This window comes from Daphnia pulicaria, chromosome 4, assembly GCF_021234035.1.
Source record: "Daphnia pulicaria isolate SC F1-1A chromosome 4, SC_F0-13Bv2, whole genome shotgun sequence".
Classification (NCBI taxonomy): domain Eukaryota; kingdom Metazoa; phylum Arthropoda; class Branchiopoda; order Diplostraca; family Daphniidae; genus Daphnia; species Daphnia pulicaria.
This window is the reverse complement of record NC_060916.1, coordinates 9,970,948-9,996,429: the sequence shown is the minus strand read 5'-3', so window position 1 is coordinate 9,996,429 and position 25,482 is coordinate 9,970,948. Positions and strand designations below refer to the sequence as shown.

General features: G+C 40.4%; 5 protein-coding genes across 9 annotated transcripts; 2 read left to right on the top strand and 3 right to left on the bottom strand.

Annotated features, from left to right (window-relative positions):
• The first annotated feature begins 4,174 nt into the window (after positions 1-4,174).
• LOC124338056 (serine protease inhibitor 88Ea-like) lies at positions 4,175-7,009 on the top strand. 2 transcript variants are annotated; one of them, XM_046792101.1, is made up of 7 exons: positions 4,175-4,317; positions 4,844-4,982; positions 5,061-5,375; positions 5,687-5,980; positions 6,059-6,194; positions 6,255-6,475; positions 6,559-7,009. In XM_046792101.1, exons 2-7 carry the CDS (start codon positions 4,872-4,874, stop codon positions 6,844-6,846), a joined length of 1,365 nt encoding a protein of 454 aa, XP_046648057.1. In that variant the 5' UTR covers positions 4,175-4,317; positions 4,844-4,871; the 3' UTR covers positions 6,847-7,009. The 2 variants fall into 2 exon arrangements, with proteins under 2 accessions (XP_046648057.1, XP_046648058.1); XM_046792102.1 differs by having other exon boundaries at positions 4,185-4,312.
• On the bottom strand, positions 7,001-10,024 carry LOC124338057 (arginine and glutamate-rich protein 1-like). Of its 4 annotated transcripts, XM_046792105.1 has the most exons (8): positions 9,743-10,024; positions 9,610-9,670; positions 9,431-9,500; positions 8,993-9,168; positions 8,781-8,924; positions 8,492-8,717; positions 7,518-7,601; positions 7,001-7,440 (listed from the first exon to the last, which is right to left on the bottom strand). In XM_046792105.1, the coding sequence occupies exons 4-8, from the start codon at positions 9,145-9,147 to the stop codon at positions 7,279-7,281; spliced, it is 771 nt and encodes a 256-aa protein (XP_046648061.1). In that variant the 5' UTR covers positions 9,148-9,168; positions 9,431-9,500; positions 9,610-9,670; positions 9,743-10,024; the 3' UTR covers positions 7,001-7,278. The 4 variants fall into 4 exon arrangements, with proteins under 4 accessions (XP_046648061.1, XP_046648059.1, XP_046648060.1 ...); XM_046792103.1 differs by lacking the exon at positions 9,431-9,500 and having other exon boundaries at positions 9,743-10,023; XM_046792104.1 differs by lacking the exon at positions 9,431-9,500 and having other exon boundaries at positions 9,924-10,017.
• Positions 10,025-10,532: 508 nt separating this feature from the next.
• On the bottom strand, positions 10,533-13,859 carry LOC124335791 (melanotransferrin-like). Its single transcript, XM_046789247.1, has 10 exons — positions 13,698-13,859; positions 13,381-13,517; positions 13,067-13,320; positions 12,769-12,997; positions 12,602-12,700; positions 12,149-12,523; positions 11,867-12,085; positions 11,610-11,811; positions 10,986-11,534; positions 10,533-10,924 (listed from the first exon to the last, which is right to left on the bottom strand). Exons 1-10 carry the CDS (start codon positions 13,804-13,806, stop codon positions 10,680-10,682), a joined length of 2,418 nt encoding a protein of 805 aa, XP_046645203.1. The 5' UTR covers positions 13,807-13,859; the 3' UTR covers positions 10,533-10,679.
• Positions 13,860-14,358: 499 nt separating this feature from the next.
• Positions 14,359-15,644, bottom strand: LOC124338474 (elongin-B-like). The gene is made up of 3 exons (XM_046792557.1): positions 15,395-15,644; positions 15,190-15,331; positions 14,359-14,765 (listed from the first exon to the last, which is right to left on the bottom strand). The coding sequence occupies exons 1-3, from the start codon at positions 15,501-15,503 to the stop codon at positions 14,654-14,656; spliced, it is 363 nt and encodes a 120-aa protein (XP_046648513.1). The 5' UTR covers positions 15,504-15,644; the 3' UTR covers positions 14,359-14,653.
• A 363-nt stretch (positions 15,645-16,007) lies between these two features.
• LOC124338472 (ATP-dependent RNA helicase DDX54-like) lies at positions 16,008-19,402 on the top strand. Its single transcript, XM_046792556.1, has 10 exons — positions 16,008-16,329; positions 16,388-16,726; positions 16,801-16,982; positions 17,063-17,231; positions 17,298-17,508; positions 17,577-18,013; positions 18,088-18,431; positions 18,495-18,630; positions 18,696-18,921; positions 19,039-19,402. Exons 1-10 carry the CDS (start codon positions 16,138-16,140, stop codon positions 19,278-19,280), a joined length of 2,478 nt encoding a protein of 825 aa, XP_046648512.1. The 5' UTR covers positions 16,008-16,137; the 3' UTR covers positions 19,281-19,402.
• The last annotated feature ends 6,080 nt before the right edge of the window (positions 19,403-25,482 follow it).

The following is a 25,482-nucleotide window of genomic DNA, read 5'->3' as shown; positions in this document are numbered from 1 at the left end:
GCGCGGGGGGCGCCAACCTATTTGGATCACCAACGGTCGCGAACTGGCGAAAGGAAGGCGTCGTGATTGTTTCGTCTGCGACGACGCAATAAAGACAAACGACGGGGAGTGTTCTACACGTGTTTGGTGACATGAGCCGTCCTCGAGTTGGTGCCTTCTCTGTCCAGCGAGCCGCGTTATACTGTTGAAGCCTGTTAGATTACTAGTCTGGGTAGTTAATTAGATAATTAACTCAATGTATTCTACGAGACAGAACGAGCTCCTTCTACAAACCCAAGCCGAAACAAGACTGCCCCTCTCTCCGCCCGCTGCTTCTCACGGTTCGAGCGCGCGGCACCTAGCGGTCACGAGAAGAAGGGCACACTGACACAACAAAGCCCTGGACGCTTTCGAAGAAATTCCTACTTGCATGGAGAAGGCTGGGATCGATTGGACCTTCCAGTCACCTCGTACGGCACATTTTGGTGGCGCTCATGAATCGTCTGTCAAGTCGACTAAACACGCTCTTTATTCACCAGTTAGGCGTTCTGATGGTGCAAGCCCTCGTAACCAACGGGTGCTCAACTTATTCTGGAACATCTGGAATATTCCGGCGAAGAATTACGGAACTATGTCTACTGGAATCCAGCTCGGCCGACGAGCCAGCCTCGGGGGAGGAATTAGTAGAATTGACACCGGAACAACTAGTCCAGTCCATTCGTACCCTTGTCCAGTGAGCATAGTGAAGAGAAAAGTGATTCAGAACCAAGTAAAATAAATGAAGAAAGGTGGCATTGTCACTTTATCACGGAGTTCTAGAGCTCGGAAGAATCTATCTTTGTCTCACACAAATAATGTAGTATGTGTCTCAGACAAAGATAGATAACCAGCGACGTAGTTGGCGATACCGAGCACTAGAGGCGCTACCTACCTGGAAGGTTGAACGGAAGGGGATGGGTTGGAAAAGCTACACTACAGCGAGTATGGCTCGATCTCCGGCCATTAGAGAGGTCATTAGAAGAGAACGACAGAGAAAGCGGCAGAAAAAAGATTTTAGTAAAAAATGCAACGTTGCATAAGCAAAGCTTAAGCCGAATTTTGAAGCTCTCTGTGTCTCCGTGACCTCGGAGGGGGACCACGGAGACCAATTAGAAAAAATACATTCTCACATGGCAACGTTGCCTATGCAGAGCGGGCTCCGCTTTTTAGCCGCGAGGATCTCCAGCACCCCTCTCACGGCCACGGGAGTGGGGGTCCTGAAGGGGCACTCCAGCGGCCGGCTCTCTAACCACTACACCGTTGTGTCCCAATAATAGGTCTAATACCAATAGGAGTATTTCATCAAAGGTGTTTGATGTGACATAGGCGATGCTTGTCGTCTGGTCGATAAGAATGGCCGGGGTGGCCTAGGCCACCGAGACTAAGTTTCATGTGGCATGTGTTTTCAAATTACATGGAGTAAGAACAAAGGAGTAATCACTACACAACCGTGCTTACTCCTTTAGTATTATTTCGTGCTCTTTGTAAACACATGCCGCATCTGCTTCGCCACGCTGCGTTGCCAGACAAAACGGCAAAATAAAACAGACCCCGAAGAGCCCTATACAAAAATACAACTTTTGGAAAAATTAGTTCTTTTTTTAAGTCCGCTTTTTTTCCAAAAAGCGATACTAAAGACCCCCTTCCACCTAAATCGACGAAATTTGAAAAAAAACCTGAAGTTTAAAGTTAAATATCTCCTGAACGACAGAGAATATTTTCATACTGCGAAAACAGAGACAAGTCTGTATTCTTTTCAAATGTTTAGAAACGGGGGTCCATTAATTTGGTGCTGTTTAGTGATGGCAGAGCAATAGATGCCTGGTCGGTTCTCGGCTGTGTTGGCTTCCCTATCCCGGTTTTAGGGTAAACGTATCCCCGATTTTCAGACATTTTAGGGCGGAGCTTGTCAGAATTGTGAAGTAGAAACTGGAAACAGAGCCATCTAGGCTCTCAAAAGTAGCTGAGCGTAGTAGATGACACACTCACTAGAGCGCTCATTCCAGTTTCCAAATCGGACCACGTTTAGCCTGAAAGCTGAAACCGGGATAGGGAAGTCAACTCAGCCGAGAACCGACCAGGCATCTATTGTTCTGGTGATGGATTGTTTGTTAAATTAATCGTAATTTAAAAAACATTTTGTCAGCAAAATTTTAATCAGTAAATGGCTGATCTGTTCACTTCAGTCAACGCTGGAATTTATGAAACCCAGGTTTGAAAAGGCACTTCTTTGAGAACTACCGAAAAAATTGTTTAGTTTTCACGTCCTGTTCTAGGTGCCACTTGATTTTCGTGTGCTAGTCCAGCTCGGATGTGTTTGTGCAGTCGATCGGAGTCAGCGTTACACCATAGACAACGAAGTGGAAGACCACGAAGGGGTCCATTTCTCCATCCAGGGCTGAGAGGACGGGGGGGGGGTAGCGATGCGCGTGCCATGCCGTATGGTGGCGCGTCGTACGATAATATAATAATTTCTGGTTTTATTCCTATTCCCTACTGATCCAATGCTTCACACACCGCCATTACCCCGTGTAACTATATCCACGATATAATTTTTGAATACGCATGTAAATTATGTAAACAAATTCCGCGTGTCCTGTGAATTTTTTCAGATTTTTAACGTTTCTTTAACCTTCATTCATAAAGCAGCTGATATTCCCCCTTCTCCCCCCTTTTCCGAGGACGGAAAAGGGGTGGGATAGGGAGGAAATAGGGGGAAAATCAGCTGCTTTATGAATATCCTCCCTTTTCCCCCCTTTCCGAGGGCGGAAAAAGGGTGGGATTGGGAGAAAATAAGGGGACAATTTTTAAATTTTTTTTTACCGCGTTTAGCGGTCTTCCACTTCGTTGTCTATGCATCTACCATTACAAAAGTGGAAATAAAGTTATGTTGGTACTATTTTCACCGCCAGCCAAAAAGTATTTTTAAGAAAAAATAAGTAAACTTTGTGTTTTGTGTTAGGTGACGTGACGTGATTGTGTGGTGGTTTTTTGTTACTTCGTTAAATTATTATTTCTTTTTTTTTCGTTCCTTAGGTTAAGATTTGTGTCGTTGGCAGTGTGCTTTCACAATCTGTTTTAGATTTTTAATTAGAGCTTCCTGGGGGCTGGAGTCTAAAACTACAACATCACAGAGACCGGTTCTGCGATCAATGGAAATAGGGATTTCCCAACCAGCATCACTCGAAAACAAAATAATTGCATGCAATACAAGGAAGCATGAAAGAAATTAAATTTAAATAAATGACAGGTTTAAAATGATAGTTTCGAAGTAATCGCATGACCTCCCGGCATAACAAACAGAGGTGTACCGACCATGAGGTTTTGTAAATTATTGAAATATCTCCCCATAAGAAAAACGGATCAAAATTCTTATATCCCGGAAAACAGCAGCGTTGGGTCTACATTCCAATTTCCAATCCCCCCCCCCCCCACCTCCCGGATAACCAATTCTGGTCATACGACAGCACATAAATACATAGTCCGTATTTTCGACTAGACGAATTAAACTAATTTTATTTCAATTACAATTTTATTTGTGTACCCGACTTCTGGTACCCGATTTACATTTTGTCAGCATTGGTTTCGTCTGGACGGAACGAAATAGAATAGTTTGGTTTATTCGGCAGGCATTGTAGAATAAAGGCTCGATAAACGAATTTTTTTTTTTTTTTTACTTTGATCTTTTTTGCCTTTACACTTTTTTATTCCATCTATTTTAGGAAATCATCATAGCACAATCTAATTGAAAGGTCATAGATAACGTCGTTATTCGTTAACCTCGGAATGAAAAGGTTTTTTTTTTTCATTATTTTCCCTTTTATAAATGTGGCCTCGAAATATATTCATGTTGTTTGTTTGGAAGACTATTCAACACTTCCGGTGCAATAGACGTGAATGGATGACGCGATTTTTTTTTTTTTGTGCGTATTATTGCCAGAATTTTGGTGGGAGTAGTAGGAGGAGGTACGCTGGTAGATCGTGTGACGTGAGTTGCTCGGTGAGTTGTTAAGTCATTTGACGTCAGACGAGGAAAAGAGAAAGTGGCCTCGAGGCTGGACAAACCCCACTGTTTAAACGCATCATAAAGAACTGTTGTAAACATATCCTTGTTTGGGTTTTTTCTTTGCATATGGTGCAATTGGTGCATGCGCTGGGACCTGCAATAAAGTCAGTGAGTTGGGAGTAGTGGAAGCAGGTAGTTGTCTCTCATTACGACTCTACGTGACGTGTTTCAACAGAGAAAAAAAAGTATTTGCAGGACACAATTAAGTGTTGATTTATCGCAAATTTTGTAAGGTAATATTTAATTTACTACTTTAAAAAATACAGAATTGTAAGAAAATATTGATATGCTTGATGTTTTGGCATGTAATGTATCTCTCGCATGTGCATGTGTTTCAAAATATTTGTCACTAAGATCTATCGAGTTTTTTTTTATTGGGTTAGTAACGTAGTAAGTAGAAAACTTTCACTCACCAAGCTAAAAGCAATTTTTTAAAAAAGAATATACTAAGGGCAATAAATATCCAATGGGAGTTTACAGAGGTGAAAGTCCCTTTTCTCCCGGCTTTCCACTTTCTCCAGTCCTCCCTCTCGAGTCTCGATGAGCTTGAAACGACTCTTTTAGGGTGTGTTGTTGGAAAGTACTACTTGTGAAAGTTTCAATAAATGATTACCCTACCTTTAGTTTTGGCGGCCATTTTCATTGTTTCCTTTCTTTCACTCTTGGGTAATACTCTCCAACAATCCACATTAAAAGCAGTAAAAAAAAGAGTAATTTTTCACCTGCTGTAAATTTGTGATGTGCTTTCTCCCATGGCAGAATTTTAGTGTAGCTGTCGTCTCTCAACATGGAAGGAAGGTTGTTTTTAGTGGTGCTCTGTGTTCTCGTGTCTCATGGGCTTACCGCGTCAGTCAGATCTGTTAAAGGATCACCCCCACTTGGCGAAAGAGTTAGCCAGGTAAGTTCCATTTCGTTTTATTTTTTTTATTTTCTATTAAATATGGCAATATTGAACTCGTGAATTATTTGAATGTAGGAGGAATGTTTGAGCAAAGGAATACGGTTGCTCGGCAACGGATCCGAATCAAATGCTACTCTGACCAGGAGATCGTCAAATCAAGATGATAAAGCCCTTACTGCTCTATTCGCTGGACAGATGCAGTTTAGTTTGAATTTCTTCAAGAAGGTCTTTGCTGCAACCCAGTCCGATGTGCAGTCTAAAAGTGCCAGTGAAAACCTTTTCTTTTCTCCAATGAGTATATACTCGGCATTGCTCTTGGCCTATTTCGGCGCCAATAATCGCACTGAGGATCAGCTGACCGAAATTTTAGGACTTCAGAATATGGACAAGGTAGGATATCACTCATGAACTTTTTTCGCGACCACTCATTGACCATGTTATTTTGATGTTGTTCCTCGTTCACTTTCTCTCTCCTCGCTTTATTGTTGAGCAAAGAGAAATTTAAAGAGAAAGGTAATTTTCCTCGACGGCTTAAGAGTAAAATTTTTCGTATTGCCTAAGGTGTTTTGTTAGGGAACATCCGGGTTTTATTACGTAGCGTCTGTTTTCGAGAAATTTTATAGAAAGTCCAGATTACGACATAGTGGCTACACCTTCCGACTCGAAAATGTTAAAACACTAAATTTTCTTTTATATCGCAGGTCGGAGCGGTACAGGCTTACAAGCTAGTAAAGTTTACTCGTCAGTTGATGCGCGTCGCTGGACTAGTTAAATATGATTTTGATATTGCGAATCGTTTTTACTTCAATGAAGATGAGAACATTCGCCCGTGCATTAAGGACATTTTCAACGAAGATATCGAAATGCTGAATTTTGCTTTTCAACCAGCTGAATCTAGGACTCGCATTAATCAGTGGGTTGAGGACATTACGCGCAACAAAATTAAAGATCTGGTTACATCTGACACCATCAACGCCAACACTAGAATTGCTTTGGTAATTTTTCTTTTGAAAATCCTTGAAGTATAACCTTGTAACATGTCCATGTTTATATTTCTCGGAAAAAAAAAACAGGTTAACGCGGCTTACTTTAAAGGTCAGTGGGCCTCTCAGTTCAAAGTAGCCAATACTCGGCTCACCTCCTTCGCCATCAACAATAAGGAAGAAGGTGTTGCCAATATGATGTTTCAAAAAGGACGCTTCCGCCACGGTATTATCTATTCAATCTTGTGATTGTTTTATTGTTTAATTATTAAAGTTTAATTTACAGCTGCCGTCGAAGAGTTGCAAGCCAACCTGTTGGAAATGCCTTTTCTGGGAGGTGACGTCAGCTTCTTTGCATTGTTACCCGAAGGTAATAATGGACTGGAGGAAACCGTGAGTCGTCTGACGTTGGATACCTTGCGCAACGCGATGGCCAGCACCTTTCCTTTGACTGTGGATGTCGGTATTCCTAAATTTCGCCTGGAACAAACTCTTAGTCTCCGTAATGTGAGTCATAATTTCTAATGATTGCCCTTTTTTTCGTCTTTTTCAAGTTATTTATTTATTTACGTCCTTTGTTGCTTTTACAGGTTTTAGTCAAGATGGGCTTGACAGACATGTTTGACTCATTGGCGGCAGATTTTTCCGGTTTCAACGGTGTTCCCGGACTGAAATTTGATGCAGCTACACACAAAGCTTTCATTGAGGTGAATGAAGAAGGATCTGAAGCAGCCGCTGCTACTGCTCTTGTCGCTTTCCGCATGGCTCGACCTGTGAATGTAGTCCAGTTCATTTGTGACCATCCGTTCATGTTCTTCATCTATGACAACCTCTCCGAAAGCATTCTTTTCATGGGAGTCTACAGAAATCCAAAGTAGTGACTAATAGGGCATGTGAAAATATTCCTACGCGAAGCCCCATTGATTTCTTATTTATTGCTACTGCACACTGGTTGGTTGGTAGTTTGCATTGATCTATTTTTCCTACCTTCGCGTGAAATGATATGTAATGTGCACAAAATAATAAATAATATCCGTCGAACCATTACTGTAATATTGATGAAAATTTTGACGGTACGGTGATACAAACAAAAGCACAACATCGGAGGGCACGTACTACGCACTACATTTCAAAAAGGATTATTGAAAAAAAAAACATGATTTGCAGGTCAAATGGATGATGGGATTCGACTGAAATGAAATTAATGTGGAGCTATCGTGAAAAGAAAATTCTGTACAGCATAGCAATACTAGGCGAAAGAAATGGCGAGAAATATTAAATTTGGTTGCTTGGATACCCGTAATCAGTCATCACTGTTTACTAAGTGAAAAAGATAATTTGGGTCGAGCATTCTTTTTCCCCAAAATCAAATATTGCTCGTCGCGCATCCGTTTCTCGTGCTCGCGTTGCATCCTTTGTCGATCCTCTTCCATTTTTCTCGATTGCTCCACCATGGCCAAACGTTCCTCCGCCTAAAATTTAGGATAAAAATGCATACAATATTTTGTAAATTGATTATCTTTCAAGTTTGTTTTTGTATGAAACTCACGAGTTTACGCTGGGCTTCCTCGATTTTCTTATTATTCTCTTCCACGATCCGTTCGAGCTCTTCGCGTTTGCGCCTTTCCTCTTCCTGTTTCAAACGGGTACCCGGGTGCATAAGGGAAGATGAGGCAGGATAGGAAGGGACGATGGGTAAGGTTAAAAAAATCGATACTTTAGGACGACGTTAAACGGCACGCGGAACCATATACCCATCCAAGTCACGCCATTAAAAACGGGGTGTAGGGTAGTGATGGTGGCCGAAGTTACCAAGATAAATGGCATTTTTTTTTAAATTAACATAAATAGTGAAGCACAAATGAAATGAACAATCAGTCATGTCAAACGATGAGGATAATGTCAAATATATCGAGAGAGGGGGAAACAAATGTGTTTTGTTTGGTGATGATTTGCTGTTACCTGCACAACCCTGATGACCCTTGAATTGACACTGGAGGTCACGGTACCAGAAAATAACTGACCTTGCTCGGCGGAGAGATCTCACTGTCAGCATACTCCAGATGATCGATCGAAATGATGACCCACCATTAAAAAGGGCCTCAAACCGTTCAATTTCTCTCTCATCACTTGATAACATAAATCGAATTCTCTGCAAATCTTCTTTTTAGGTTTAGGAAAAAAATGTCTTGTATAGAAAAAACAAAACAAGACAGCCCGCTCCTATTCGGCGCGGAATGCATATATGAACGCCGGGAGAAAAGAGCTATAAATTTGTGAACAAGATGCAAGATGGGAGAGAAATGTCGCCGATAGACTTCTTCATGTTTTGTATGCGCGGAAACGGCTGAATTTACAATTTTCCACTTTAACAATTTGCTAAATCTTGAGAAGATAACGACATCGCCACCATTTTAAAAATGTGGCAACTACATCGGGAACGAGCTGTAAGTTGATTGCAAATTCAGCGTTTCTTTGCCCGTGAGAAAACGGGAGATAACTGGATCCAACCAAATACGATACCTCGCGGCGGTTTTCTTCTTCCAGCCTCTCTTTCCGTCGCCTTTCTAGCTCCTCCAGCATTTGTCGTTCCATTATTTGTTTGGCTTCTTCGACACGCCGTAAGACTTCAGCTTCAATTTCGTCCTTCCGCTTTTCCAATTCTTCTGCCACTCGTTGCGCCACCATTTCCTCGATTCTTTTGACAGTTTCTTCTTCCACTATCTTTTGTTCCTGTTCCTTTTGACGCCTGAAAGAAACATGACAATTAACGGTTACCCAGACTTCAAAACAATTTATTGTTTTTTCTTACATGATTCTTGCATTATGGGCTGCTCTTTGACGTTCAATTTCAGCGAGTCTTTCGACTTCACTAAGTTTACTCCGACCAAGCCTTAATCTCCGGGAACCAGCATCAGAATCACTGTTGGAAGAGGACGATGATCTTGACCTCTTCCTAATGATACATTTCAAACGCTGAATAAAGAAATTCTATCTTTTTTTAAATACTGCAATTGAGTTAACCTGTATTTAGTCTCAGAAGAATCCTTGCGACTAGAAGGCATCCGATGTTTTTCATTTTTTCTCGATCGCGACCGTGACCTAGAGCGTCTTTTATGTTTGCTTCTCCTCACCCTGTCTCGTGATTTTGAGCGACTTCTGCTTCTCGATTTTGTCATTATTGTTTTTCAACTCTGAAACTGAGAATAGAAATAAAAACTTTTAGTAACTTCTTTATCTTTGGATTTTCTTCAATAACTTCATGCAGTTAAATAGAAAGGTATAAGAGCTCAAAATACACACTTTGATTTAAGAATTTCGTTGACTACAGCTTTTATGATTAAAGTCTCATGCATGCGATCCAATCAATTTAATATGATAAAGGTTTTGGTGTACAACTAAGTTTTTTTTTAATAGCCAAGTTAATAGTGGTACGTAACAAATTTCGTTTTCGAGTCGTACACATTTTTTTGGTTGCTTTCAGATTAATCCATCCGAATTTAGGAAAACGCCTATATAACAGATGTTTCTTCTTCAATGGAAGTGCACAAAACAAAGGATTAATAGCATCTATGATACATTTGAACACCAAGGTTTCGATTAAGACTTCTTAAATATCTAGAAATATATTGAATTCATACCTTTTTATGAAGCACAAGATATTCTAGTCGAATTCAACATCAGCACACACACCACAGCCGTCTAAAATCAGAAACAGAAATAAAACTGATGTGAAGATGGAAAACAAGAAGTGCACCAGAGGAAGTCACCAACCACATTGGAAAGCCTGAGCTACGCATGGCGAGCTCCACAGATGACGTTGCGGCTGGTTAGTTCGGGCATTTGAAGGAGGGGCATAGGTACATGGGAAATGGGATGTGTACATTCAGATTCAGGGAACTAGGGAAGGAATTTAGAGAACAGTTGATGAAAAGATGAGTAGGGAAGAATTTACCAAGTGGTTATTCCCTTCCTTTAATTTCCGACCACAATGTTATCTAATATCTAAATCTAATATCTATCTCTGAAGTCTGAACAATGCGATACGCAGCTCAGGCTGTCTTACCAAGTTACTACGTTTCTGCGTGAGTTCTCCTGGAGTGCTACTTCATGTTTCATGAAAATGTAATCGGGCGATTGAGCTGCCATCTGCCGGAAATGGGGTTTATTCAATAAAAGATTTAAAAGTCAGCTGAAAATAATAAACCCCAACCAAAGTAAGAAAAAAGCTCAAATTTTGAATTTAAAACTAAAATAATATCAGATAGCACAACTAGAAAGATAAGAACTTTAAAAAAATATATATTATCCTGCATAAGAATGTGTCTGACCACAAGAAACATTCAAGCTCTTGTGATTATAAGATTTTTTTTTTCACGACATAAAAATCTAAAAGAAATTCGCCTGAAACATTAGTTTAGATTCCTTTAAGCCAAGAAGACGAAACACTAGCAACAAGGTCATTTTGTTAAAATTACGGTAAAGAGTGAGGGTGAGCTCAAAATAACAGTCATAAAAAGGAGTCCACGATCGCTTTGCAAATTCAAATCAACCACGCATCAAGAAACGTAAATTGGATGTGTATTTCCAATTTAAAAAAAGTCGATCTACATCATAAACAGAGATTCATTGCAGTGAGAAAATGGACGGAAAACATTAGGCACTGTGTCTGTTCACTGAAGTCAAAGTCATTTAAAAAAAGAGGTAGATTCTATAACCTAATATGATTAAAAACGAATATAAAAATTGTGAATGCTGCAGTAATGCTTGATTTTAAAGTGGGGGCCCCAGCTTGGCAATCCACTAACTGTCTGGCTCTCAAGAACTCAGGTCCCAAATATTTGTGATAATGCCTTTGGCTAGGAGGGACGATTTGCAGTTTCTGTGTGGCGTCTTGAAAAATTACGTCGTTATAAGGAGGGTCAGACGTGAACAACGCAAAATCCAAATAATCTCCTAAATTACAATAATTCAAGATTTTAATTTTTTGAAATAATTAAATGTAAAAATTGTTTACCTTTCAGCCCGTAAAATTGTTGCGCATACATAAAAACGTTTATGAACGCATCGATTTCTGTTTTATTGTAGCCTCGTCCTCCTCTTGCAACCATGGCATTAGCTTTGACCTTCCCTAGATTACAACGAGCGTAATCTGACACGGGAGCTCTTTGGCCATCACGACACAGAAGCTCATAATCTCGCGAAAGCTGATTTCGGGACCAATATTCTCGGCTTTTACCATCAGTGTTTTCTAGAACAGTAGCGTGTCGGACAAAGGCAACGTGACCTCCTCCCTCCACTAAACAGCGGAAAGCCCCAGTATTGCCAAAATAGTCCTCAGAGTGATCACGGCGGCAAAATCGAAAACTTGTGCCATGGCACAAGTCGCACATATGAGGAAAGCTTAAGCCTGTTGGTTGATATTCTTGATTCATTGCACCAGGTACACAAGCTTTGGTGAAGAATGATGCAGCAGACTGAACAGAATCACACCCGTAACTTCTAATCCTTTCGTTGGCTAATAGATGGGCTAACGGTATAATCCACCCAGCAGCATGGTAAATACCTTGATAATAGAAGAAAGGTTTAATGAAGTTACCCTACATCAACTTGTTATTTTATACAATTTTTTTTTTTTTACCTGTGTGACATGTATTTTTGTTTTTGAGATAGATGAGTTCAGTTTCCGGATCAGTAGCCTTAGCCACAGCAACCACGTAGTATTCGGGTTTTCCAAGATTGTACACTTCCGAAAGAATGGAGATCATGTCAAAATTTAATCCTGCTGTGTAAATGTCACCAGCATCCAACATAGTCACGTCGGCTACTCCAGTTTGAATGGCCTAATAGAGAAAGTCGTCAGCTTAAGTTTACTCAAACATTTTTATTTATACTAACCCGCATGCAACCGATGTTTGTATCTGCTCTGTAGCAGTTCATTTCCGGCTGGAGTAGTTGAGCTTTCATCGCCGTTCGCATACGGACACATTTAGTCAACTCGACCGGAGAGGTGACACACAAAGTCATTGCTTTTACCGGGCATTGTCTAACACCCAAGATGGAATCCAGTGTACGACCCAAAAACCCTGAATAGGTCTGCTGATCAGCTGGAATAGCCTGGTCGATTCGAAACAAAAATCAGTTGTTGACCAGTTAGGGGGAAATAAATTGTTATACAACCTTCAGACTGACGCTGTCATCCTGAAACATTAGATTATTCAGCATTCCATAGCGAGGAGAAGATTGGAAAAGTTGGAATGGCCGCGGAGAAGTCGGTTGATTAAAAGAATCAACGGTATTAAAATCTCGGCTTGGAAAATCCTCGAAGGGTCTAAATGTTGTAGTGTTACGAAATTCCGTTCTTGGATTTGCCGTGCGCGATCCAAATATTTCCACTAATTTGGTTAAAAACTTCTGATATTTTTGACGCATTTCGATGCCTCTTGCTGAAGTAGTCACCACAGCGTCACCAGGAATTTGTCCCCAGTTACAATCACGATACTCAAGAATCGAACGGCGTGTGCCATCAACACATAAGAGTTCAAAGTCGTCAATCTTAAGAAAATGTTTACGTTATTTAGCCATCTATGTGGAGATGATGGAGAAATAAAAACCAAAATTTAAAAAAAATACCTTGATGGTTCCAAACTGCCCTGTGGCGAGCACTTCTGCTACAGTTGTATGCTTTAGGAAGGCGACTTCTCCTGCTTCGACTAAACATTTAAACGCGCCCTACAAACTCAAAACTGTTTTAGGACCATCATGATTTCAAAATAAAAAAATTTCTTTATTTTTTATACCTGATACCCTGCATAGGGGTCATGTGCAGTACACCTTTGACCAAGAACTTTGCTCGCGCACAATTGACAAAGATGATCCGAATTATCTCCCAATGGGTTGTAAATATCCGAAAGAGAGTCAACAGCACAAGACGGGCCAAAAAACTCACTGGCGGATTTCACGTGATTATTACAATCAACAATGTCCATATGTCTCAGTTGCATCAGTGTGAAGATAGGTTGGACCCAACTAAAATAAATATAGATTATTTAATTAATTAATTAAAATAGCTTTATTATATGTGTGAACCAAACTTACCCTCCATGGATACCAACACCAGGAAAACAGGCTTTCTTTCCTCTTAGTTGAGTAATGGTTTGTACTTCTGGTAAAGAAAATTTCTTTACCACAGCAACAGAGAAATAAAATGCTTGATTATTTGTGTAAACTTCTTGCATTATTGGCAATAAACTATGGTAGCGGCCTCCAACAAAAACATTTCCTGGATCTAGAATGGTAACATCAGCCTCACTTTTGTCCAAATACTGCATGCATTCTGCTTTATTGAATGCCTATTGATTTATCAAAAATATTAGAAACACAAATAAAAATAAAAATATTTGATTCCTTACCCTAATGCACTTCACAACCATTCCTAGCTTTCCAAATTGTGAAAACTGAAGATCTACATTATGTGCCATTTCTTCACATTTCTCTTGCTCATTGACATTAGTTGTACACCATTTCAAAACATCTTTTTGGCAATGAACTAAAATGAACAAAATAGATAAATAAAAAGTTGTTCTTCCTCTTTTACCAATCATAGGGTTCCATAATGAGGCAAGTAGGGTGGGGCATACAAGTAATACAGGGAACTTTACTTTATTAAACTTTACATTTTAATAAATACTTATGTAAAAATTTAAATGATCTTCTAATAATGAATTACCAGTAACGAAAGAATAAAAAATCGCAAATATCCAACACAGTTGGGGAAAACCGATTTTTTTGTTGTTGGCCATGTCAAATTTTCTCAAACACACAACAGCATTTCTCATTCCCAAACCTACGTTGCCATGTATTCATTTGCTTCTGAATTTGAACCCGCTCGCCCACTCCGGACTGGACCACCGCGGAGCAGCCCACATAGACTCATAAGAGTCATAGACAAATCATAGGTATAAGTAAAACCAGAGCTATAGATCTATTGCTCTGGTAAAACTAGAATATGAGATACACATAGAACTAGGTAGGAGTGTAGAACCAGTACTTCCAGTACTCCAACTCTAATTCACGTTAGAATTAAAAAAAAACTTCATTCAATTCGAATTAAACTTACACTGTCACGACCTTTTTATCGTGACGTTATTCAACTAGCAGTTCAAACTTTTTCTCAACCATAACGAAGTGGCAAAAAAATGTGAAGCTGAAGCAGTTTAACAGTCAGCAACACAAACATTTAAAAAAATTACATATTTAGAATAATTAAACTTCTATAATACAATAAAGATTTAAAAAAACTAAGAATTAAGTGAGAATAGGTTTGCTACTATTATCAAATAAGAAAACCGTTAAAAAAAGAAACTTTTAATTTTTAAATCAACCTCTTGTCATGTGAACTCCTGTTTATTTATATAACCTTTCGAATGTTTTCTTGATCAATCAATTATGAATCAAAATATACCAAGGTGAAAGCAAGCCATGAAGTAATACCGTACTGCCACGTGTCTGCGTTCTTTCTTCAACGTTTCTTTCTTGAGAGGAAAATGAGGAATTATGATAGTATTAGAAAGGTGGAAAAGATAACGGGGTTGGGCTCGACAATAAGGTGTTACAAAGGTAGACAATTTTTAATTTGTTAACACTCAGTTGATGGCTTCCAATTATTCTTTTAAATGTTGCCCATTAATTGGCTGAAGTTTCATGGGTAGCCTCTTGACCTTTCATCACATCGGGTAGCTCGGGAGGCGACGAAAGGGGTGTTATGTCGACTGTTTCAAACTCTCCATTATCCAATCTGAACACAATAAGTAATATTTAAATTGTTCCAGTTATACATATTTTTTCATGAATACTGATTATCATCCCATAGTACACTCAAACTCATTAGCAAATGTGATTGGGTTCCATGATCATCATTGGTATTCCCTACACTGCTCTTTTTACAAGATGTAGCCTGAATATGAACTTGATTTCTATAACTTCAGAAATAATTAAGGGTACAATAAAATCTTAGAACTTTACAAGCAATACTACTGAATTACTTTAGAAATAGTATTCTATACCCAATTTCTTTACACTCAAGATTTTAGTGCGAAAAGGTAGAAAAAAACTTTCACATGCTTGTTTCAAGTTGTGATGAATTTACTATGTCATGTACTTAAAAGACTTTGAGAAAGAAGACGGTACCAGAAAAAATTTTACAAACAAAAAATATTTACCGATAGGCCAAGCTGAGGGATGCAGGACTTTGGGCTCTAGCAGTTGTTGAAATTAATCCATAGTCTGCCAAACAACGATTATCTTCCATGACCCGATCATCTTTAAACAAACGTTGGCTTTCTGGAGCAATCTTGGTTATTCCTGTATGCATATTTTGGTTAAGAAAATGTGTGGGCAACATCATAAAATGAGAATTTTAACAACCTTGGATGATTTTTTTCAACTCAGATACATTTGTGGTTTCTTTAGCATCAGTAAATATTGTCGTTTTCTTCCTCCTTATCATCAAATAAACGCACATTCCTGCGGCCATTTCGGGACTTAAAACGAGTTTCCCGAATATTAAGTCAACCTCAAAATCTAGAAAACGTTCTCTCTTCTCTGTTTTCACGGTATAGTCTACTCTCCAAGACCAAGTCGAGTCAACAACGTTGTCAGCTCAACTTTTTCAGGCCAAATTGAACAGGAGAGGAGAGGAAGGAAAAAAGGGGGAAAGGAAAGGTAGACAAACGCCTTGAGATTTGAGAAGGATGCGGAATAAGGGTAGGTTCTCCAGAATTCCGCTACGAACGCCACCAACGTGGTCCACTGTAAACTATTGCTTGCACGATGGGCGTGGCGTTGTCCCTATATGCGCTATAAATAGTGAATAAATACATATTATATTTAATGAAAAACTTCAGATATACAATGAATAAATTAATTTTACATCATGTTATTTGTTAAAGTACAATAATATTTACTTAAAATAATAAATATAAATTGGAAACTTCACCTAGAGAGCAGAACTTGAAGACCTTCCTACTTTTCTTTTGGAGTTCGGACGGACGAAAAGTCGTCTGCTGTGAGCCAGACCACGTTGTGTTTTAACTTTTAAGTTGTAAAGACCGAAGACCAGCAGTTTGAAGTGTCAGCACCTCAGCGGGTTACTTCAATTTATTTTAAAGATGCCCGAGCTTCAAGGGTTTGGAGATGGAGGATATCAATCAGAAGCTGAGCTTGATACACGAGCTCTGGTTCAAGAACAGAATCGTAAAAAGAAAAAATCAGGTGGTTTCCAGTCGATGGGCCTTAGTTACAATGTTTACCATGGAATAATGAAATGTGGTTATAAAATACCAACACCAATTCAAAGAAAAGTGAGCAGTATTAAGTTATTTGTATTAATCAGAATGTTATGTATTTTCTTTTTTATAGTGTATTCCTTTAATCATGGAAAAAAAAGATGTCGTAGCCATGGCCAGAACTGGCAGTGGCAAAACTGCCTGCTTCTTAATTCCTTTATTTGAAAGGCTCCAAGCACACTCCACCATAGGAACTCGTGCACTTATTATGTCCCCTACAAGAGAATTGGCATTACAGACTTTGAAATTTACTCGAGAGCTTGGTAAATTCACAGGGCTGAAAGCAGCTACCATTCTTGGAGGAGATTCTATGGAAGCTCAATTTGCGGCAATGCATGAAATACCGGATATCATTATTGCAACACCTGGACGATTTGCCCATCTTTGTGTTGAAATGGAATTAAAACTCAAGGTTTGTTTTAATATTCATAAAATATACATCTCTGTGTTTATGATAATAATCTACTAAGCAATATTTTATCTTAGGAAATTGAATATGTGGTTTTTGATGAAGCCGACAGACTTTTTGAGATGGGATTTGGGGAGCAGCTGTTGGAGATTTTGAATCGACTACCGGAATTGAGGCAGACTCTCCTTTTCTCCGCTACTCTTCCAAAACTGCTCGTTGATTTCACCAAAGCTGGACTAACTGACCCTGTCCTTGTCAGGTAAGAACTGATTTTCCAAAAATATAAATTCATTTTTGCTAATTATTTTGTTGTAAATATGTTGTTCGCAAACTCATAAGATTGGATGTTGATTCAAAATTACCTGAAGCACTGAAATTGGGTTTTGTATTTTGTCCGTGTGAATCGAAAGCGTCTGTTCTTCTTCATTTACTACGCAATGCAGTCAAGTCGGGGGAACTGACACTTGTGTTTGCAGCGACCATGCATCACGTGGAATATTTGCACTTGGTAATCAATTTGTTTATTAAAATTTTGATAATATAAATGTTCTGATTTCGATTTACATCGTTCCAGTTGCTTGACAAAGCTGGCATCTCTAATACCTACATTTACTCCAGTTTGGATCAAGCTGCGCGTAAAATCCATGCAGCCAAATTTCAAACAAAGCAAACACATGTTATGATCACTACGGACGTTGCGGCCCGTGGTATTGATATCCCACTTCTGGATAACGTTATCAATTATAATTTCCCGGCTAAAGCAAAACTTTTTGTTCACAGAGTCGGTAAGTTTTAGTAAGCTACACTTTTGTTTGGTGTTCCATTGTCATCTTGCTGTGTTGAAACCTTTCAGGACGTGTTGCCCGTGCTGGACGTTCTGGTTGCGCTTATTCCCTGGTTGCTCTTGATGAACTACCAGCTTTAGTAGATCTGCATCTCTTCCTGGGACGGCCGGTTAAACAGATTCCGCAAGATGGACTCGGGAAGGATGTCGACTGGGACGGCTTTCTTGGTCGCGTCGGCCAGACTGTAATAGACGATGGAAGTAGTGCCATGACGCTCTGGCATCAAGAATCAGTAGAACTTCAAAACATGATCAAGGTCTACACTTCAGCTTACAAGCAATACAAACGTTCATGCCCACCTCCTTCGCACGAATCAGTCAAGAAGGCGAAAGAAATCAAGCTTGAACTTTTAGGCCCTCATCCTGTGTTTGTTGCAGAAAGTTCTGAACTCGAAGGAGATCGGCTAAACTTGTTGGAACAGATGAAGAGCTATCGTCCTCATCACGTGAGGCTCTTGACCTTGAAAGTTTGTTCAATAGATGTTGTTAATTACCTGTTTTTTTTTTTTTTCGATTGCAGACTATATTTGAAATTGGTGTAACAGCCAATTCCGTGAAAGCTAAAGTTATGTTAGAAAAACGCATCAAACATCAAAGGATCATCATTAAGCAGAAAAATGCGAATATGAAACAGAGCGAAACGAAACCATCAGACGAGCCTGAAAGTAGTGGTGTTCCACAGGAAGAAGCCAACGAAGAATTGGTTCAAGAGGCTTTCAGTACCGTTATAGCCCAAAAGAAACGGACCAGCCGAAAACCATTTGATCCCAACCAATCCAAGAAGAGACGACTTCAGTCTCAAACAACCAAGGACGAAGAAAACTACATTAATTACAATTCGAAGGATCACCAGACGGAATCGGGGTAAGATGACTTACGTTTTATTTTTACTAGTCTAGTTCATTTTAACATTAAATTTAACCGTAGATTGGCCCTGGGTTGTGATTTTGGACGAGCTGCCGCTGATGCGGTTCTGGATTTGACAGGTGATGATGACCAGGAACTTCGTAAACAGAGGAGCCTCTTAAAGTGGGATCGAAAGAAGAAGAAGTTTATCGGAGAGGTCGTATTTGCATTACTTTTAAATATTTCTGAATAAAAATATATTTCATTCTTTTTGTACTATAGGACGATACCAAGAAGCGTAAGATCCGTACCGAATCTGGTGTTTGGATTCCAGCTACATACAAAACTGACCGTTACGAGAGATGGAAGGACAAATCTAAGGTTGACCAAAACGACCCAGCTAGTGAGGATTCGGGTGATGATGAAAAGGTTGGCAATCGTAATGCACCTGCTCGGTTCGATGGAGGTTATCAGAGACGAGGTATCCCTATGGGGATGAATCTTGAAGGTACAGTTTGTTTATTTATTTTGCTTATCACCAACTTGCAATGGCGCCTACGGCTTATCACCAAATTTCAATGTCGCTTGCAAATCACTCATATTAACACTTTTTTCTTTTCTCTAGGACGATTGGGAAGCTTACCAAAGAATCATCCAGCCATGGTCAAGGCTTGGGCTGAGGTTAAGCAAGGTGGACAGCGTGTGCGTGACGAGGTGAAGCGCCCTGAGCAAATCGAGAAGGCTCGCAAATTGAAGGAGAAGGCTCGACTGCGTGGAAATAAGGAAATTCGGATAAAACTTCAAATGAAGCAAAAGAAGCCAACTTTGAAGACCAAACAAAAGAAGGGTGGTAAAAGGCGAAGGTAAACAACTGAAAATCGGTGCGTGCTACGTGATCTGTAAGGCGCTTCTTTCCTTTTTTGTCAATCGCAATTTCTATTGTGACGAGAATTAAGGAAAACTGCCAATACAAAGTATGTTGTCGCGTAGTTTGCATTGTTTTGTTTCTTACTTCTTTGCGTTTATTTCAGCAATGTTCAACGCGTGATGTTTCAAGTGTAGATGTTAGAAATCTTGCTATTAATGGGCGTGTCAAACGAAATCGAACGCATTACAGCTACAATATTATTTTCACGATTGGAAAGGACTTTGGAGGATATTTGTCGGAAATGGCGAAACGTTCTAGGAAATTTGTCAACATTTCAACCATGAATACCTCCTCCAATCGATTTTCCGCATTTCGCCTCGTATTTTTATTCGAGTCGTTGAAAAAGCCTCAAGTGCAGATTTCCGGGGGGGTCCAGGTTTAGACACTTTGAATGACGAATTTATTTTATTTTTTTATAACTTGTAACAAGTTTCGTTGTTCTTAACGCCTTTTAATGTGTCACGGGTCAAAAGAACTTACGGTATGTCTGCAAAGAGCGTACTTTACGACGACTTAAGGTGCATTCACACTGCCACTAACGCAGCGTTACGGAGCGTAGAGTTACGGAGCGTAGCGTAGTGTAGCGCCACTGGGCTACAGTACCAATTCTTCCGTAACACCCAGTGGCGCTACGCTCCGTAACGCTGCGTTAGTGGCAGTGTGAACGCACCTTTACGAACTGCAACTTTCCATTTTCTGTACTTTTCGAACGATGTCCACGATGTCTTATTCGGCCAACAAATGCGTATAGAATAAGGACAGCCTGACCAGAATTTGACCAGCGTAAAATAGAAAGGAAAAAGTCTAGTTCAGCAACACAACAGAAAAACGTCTAATCTGCTACAAAAAAAAATATTTACCGGAATTCGTAACGAAGCCCGTGCAGGACTTTTAATCCGTCTCCCATCGGGTCAACCTAAAAAAAGTGCAACAAAAAATTAACCTACGTGCTATACATAGTTCGTCCAAAAGAACTTGTTGAAAGTTCCTTGCTTATTTTTGGTATAACATAATTCTGGGTCCCAATTACTATATTATTTCGATTTTCACGTTTAAAAATGGGCAAGTAGATCTAGAAAAAAAAGTGATGCAATCTAATGCGTAAAGTATAGCCCATATCAAAATTGAGGTGAGTGTCTTGACCCCTTTATAGTAAAAAGATGATTAGTCACCACGATGAACGCGCAGTTGCACAGCCGTAAAAAAAGGCAATTGAAAGAGCTCGACGTTGTATCCTTACCACTGGGATGGATAAATTTTGCGCCCGCCACACGTCATTCCTAGTACCTACTCATAAAATAAGTTAGTGGCGTCGTCTTTCCCCCACGAAGTGCATACCTTTTATTGCTATTGTAAAAACTGTATATGCACAACAGCACACGCAAACTTTGAAGATGTATTGGAAGTTTTGTCCAAAATAAAACGTCGAAGAAAACGATATCCATCACTTTATAATGGCAGTGCGTTCTCATCCTATATCTAAATTATACAATCTAGTGTTGGGCTGTGTGTGCTTTGTGTATTTCTCTATCATTTCTTTTTTTTTTTTTTTTTACGAGAAAAGAAATATTTTCATCCATTTTTATTTTGTGGAAGCCGATGAGGATTTAAGGAGTTGGTAGCCTAAAGAGGAGGAGATAAGGCAGGACGCCCAAACGATCACGAACAGCACGTACGGAGTAAGAGCGCAAACCGAGAAAGAGAAAGAAATGCGAGTCAAAGAATTCAACTCAAAATTCGATCGATCGCATTTGGAGTGTTTAATGTTCAGTGACGATCAAATATACGGAGGGTTTGGGATGACTTTTTTGGCCGGGATCACGATTGAACCTCGAAGCGTTGAGAGAACGGCGATGCGTGATAAGGTAGAGAAGCGATGAGTGTACGGCATGAGGTAATCGAATAGGTTGGGTTGACCGAGTTAGACGCTGCGTAAGAGCCGAATGGATGGATCGTGATGACAGTCGTCGTCGCATAAACTTTCAGCTTTTGCCAAGGATTCTTATAACTTTCTTTTTTCCATTTTGACACAGTTTGCTCCGATATCTTCTTCTCCCTCTTCGCTCCCCTCGCCCCTTTTCACTTGGAGTTTCCATTTGCCCGACAGGAAACGTCTCCTTCCCTCCAATCTCCCCCTCCACTCTCTGAGTCTCTGATTAATAGTGATTGCTTCGGGGGCGGGAGTGAGTTCGGAGAGGACTCTTGTCGCCCGTTTGAATTTTATGTCAATTCACCCCACATCTCCTTAGGTCTCTTTCTCTCTCTCTCGTTCTCTCTTTCCTTATTTTATCGCTGACCGAATGGACGACAAGACGGACCTTCGTTCCTAATTCTCTTTTTTTTATTTCGTGATTTTAAATTTCCCACTTCTGCTAGGAATAGACTATGACTACCTTAAGGTTCTACGTACTACGTAGTCATCCGATATTTGATTGGTGACGCCTTCCAATTCCTAAAAGCACTTTGAGTTTGAAAAAATGATGCACGGCCTGAAATGACAGCCGTGGCCGTTGTCTCATTTTTCGTGATTCCCGGCGAATATTAGTGTACACCTGATTCGAGCCTTCTTTTGTACTATATCGCATTAAAAAATAACAATGTAAGTTTCTCTTTCTTCACCTTCGCTATTGTTTTAAATGCCAATCGTGGGCCTATTGACGTTGACGTTCAAGCCGTTCAATAATTGAGCCTGACAACAACGTCAGTCCTGGAATCCCTTATAAATGTTTGGCATCTTTTCTCCCTTTAACCCCGGCAGCTACTGGTCCTTGATCAAAAAGTACAGTGGGAGTGTGGACTGAAAAGGCCAGGAGCGACAGGACAGGGCTGCTGGTCCTCGAGAAGAAGCGTCAAGATCCACACGTGAGAATAATCGGGTAACAACGGCCGGCCGAGAGTGAGAAATAAACACTATTGACTATTTAATGGCTCCTCTCTCTCTTTTCTTCTAGCTCTCGGCATTTGTGTTGCATTGTCGTAATAGCAGCGCAGCCTTCGACCCCCGCCGTTATCAACCGCGGAAGGTTGTACACAAACTCGTAAAGTGCTCCAATCCGATTTGAAGAGGCCCGCACCTCTCTCCCTTTTGCCCCCCTGCCATTTCGTTTATATACTCGGACAGAGTCGCGTCGCCCAGCCTAGCTGCTCGGTAGATGCACGATAATGTTAGAGGGATCGAGTGAGGAGAGAAAAAGCCAAAAAGGGGCTTCTGTGCGTTTTGCCGCACGCGCGATTTATGTACGGTTCTTTCTCTATAGAAAAGAGAGACTGTCATTGTTGGCCGCTGCTCTGCTTCCCATTGCCTCTGTCACCTCCGGCGCTGTGGGTGAATCACTGACGCGCCTTTCATATCTTTTCTCTTTTTATTTTCTTCACCCTTTTTTTTGGCTTCGACTCAGGGACCGATATATAACGACGCACGACGATCAAGATAAGTCCAGTCTTTTCCATATCGATTGGCCACAAGCCGAGAGACTGAGAGAGAGTCAATAAATACAAGAAGAAGAAAACGGAAGAGCGTAGAGAACGCGAAGCTCACACACACAGCACGCTCATCGTCTACCACATCCTGTGTAAAGCATTTATCTCGACGACAACCCCCATCAACCAACCCAAAAAGAAAAATAAGATGAAGAAAGGGAAAACGACAGGGAAGATAAAAGAGACATTTAATAATGCTAACATAATCATGTCGCGTTGATCAGCTGATTTCTTTCTTTCTTTCCACCCGCTTCCGGTTTTTCTCTCTCCATTTCGGCTATAACGAACCCGAAATTTCAAGTGATCGACAATGCGCTTCTTACAGCTCAATGACTCAATGCTGGAATTGGCACGGCCAAATCCCCCGATCCCGATCCCGAGAAAAGTCTAAAGCAAAGACGATAAAAGTCTGTAGGTTAAATATAGGATCTATCATTATTTTATTTTCGTCACTTTTCTGTTTTTGCTTGTTAAAGCTTTACAATTTTACATACATGGCATTACAAAACTATAGCAGAGAAAAAAAGGCTCAATATAATCCTCTGAATGTCCAAATTGGTCCGCTTTGTTCCTACACACTCGCAGGCAGTGGCAGTGGCACCTGCCACTTTCGACCTTTTTCTTATAGACGGCGATATTATAGAGACGATGTGTTCTATATACGGTCTATTCTTTTATCCCCTTTGGGCATATCGCGCCGCCTGCTTCCTATATAGCCGTCAACAAAGTGTGTGTTCCAATAAAGAAAACCCGATAGTGTCCGCCCTATCCCTTTTGTAAGCGGTGGACTGGCGAATGTAATTCTATCTACATCCATGACGAGCAACTCCGCGGCATAGAGTCTCTCAGCAGTCTACCCGCCGCCATACAGTGCGGACGACGAGAGTGAACGAGGGGCGACAGCAGATAGAGATATCTGATGACCGGATAGACAATCGCCAGAAACAGTACAGGAAAAAGGAGAAATGAAAAGAAAAAAGGAAAAATAAAGGAATATGAAGGAAAAAGGAAAACAAGGCTTTTTGTCATCGATTGAACGCGTGTGTGTGCCGACTGTCAAGTTTATCGAGTTGGTGGGAAGCATGTAACAAAAAAAAAAAAGAAAAGAAAAAGACAAAAAAAAAGTAGCGAGAGGAAATAAAAATGTAAGACAAGCAGCTGTGTATAGCTGGCATTAAAGGACAGCAGCACGGGCGAAAGAGAGAAAGAAAGAAAGAAAGACACGTACAGTAACGGCGTGTGTTGGTAATCCGCCGGAGTGAAATCGATGAACGTCACCCAGGGAACAGCGGAACAATGAGCGCAAAAAGAAAACGAAAAGAGAAGAACAAAAAATAAAAAAAGCAACAGAGTACAGCTGAATATTTCGGTGACTATCCTATATGGAGAACAACGCCCATCATACAGCAGAGCGCCACCCTTCATTTATGAATAGACAAATCTGCCAGCGCGCACCCAGAATATCCTCTTCAATGGAGTGTAGTCAGTCTGAAGCAGCGGGCGAATAAAACACACAGGAAATGTCCAACAATCGAAGGATCGGGGGGGAAAAAAAACCCCAAGAAATTAAAAGATTGCGCATCGTCTTCTTTGATTTGGATTGTGTCTATATATTATGTGTGGGGGGAGGTTTTCGGCGTCCCTTTTACCTATAGACACTGTCGATCTGCTCGTTATAATTTCCGCCTTTAATGAGCAAAGTCTCTGAAGTAACACGTTCACGGTGCGGGGGAGATGCGGCTGAAAACTTGTTCGCGTCTCTAACCCCGTGGCTGATGGTTTACTCAGGTTTACTATAGACTCCACCTGGATGTGTAGTGGCGCCCTAGGGGCGAAGCTGTCGCAATCAATACATCGCAACCGAGACTCTCTCACTCTGCTCTGCTCTGCTGTGCTCTGCTCTGCTCTGCTGTGTGTATGTATATAGCGATTCTCTCTGTCTCTTTCATCTGTTCGCAAACCGTCACGACTATTATTCTCCTCACGGACGTGTACATTCACGCAGCCCCTTGGACCACTGCACAGAACAAGGCGGGCCGACGCCGGAACGCGAGAGAGAGAGAATCAAACGAGTGCAGCAAAGAAGTAAAGTGCAAAGAAGAGAGTCGCTCTCTGCTGGTCGGCAAAAACTTTGTCTCCCAAGTTGATGATAGATGAATGCGACGACTGCTGCATGTCCTGGGTTTTTAGTTTCAATGCAATTGTTAGATGTTCGCTTAGACCAGGGGACTTTTGCAACATGTTCGCTATTGATCTATTCTGAATGGAAGCTATTAGCCATTCAATAAACAGATGCCGTGTTCTTTATCACATTTCTTAACTTGGAACAATAATTCGTCAAGAGACCCTCTTACATGTCCGAGTATATACTGACCTTTACAACTGGTTCATTTGTGTGGCACTTTGACTTTGACTCACAGTATAATAACAAAAGTCGCTACCTAAACAGTATTGTGCAGACGATGGTAGTTTTCCAACGGGACTAGGCTATATGTGGAACTTTTTGATGTACTTTTTCAAAAACGTACTAACCTGAGAATGCCGAATCGATAAGAGTCCACTCTGGTAGATTTAATAAAAAACGACGTCGGATGGAATGAATTTTCTTTTTTTTGTAGATCGCCATAGGATTCATTTGATAAGAGATACAAGTCCATATAC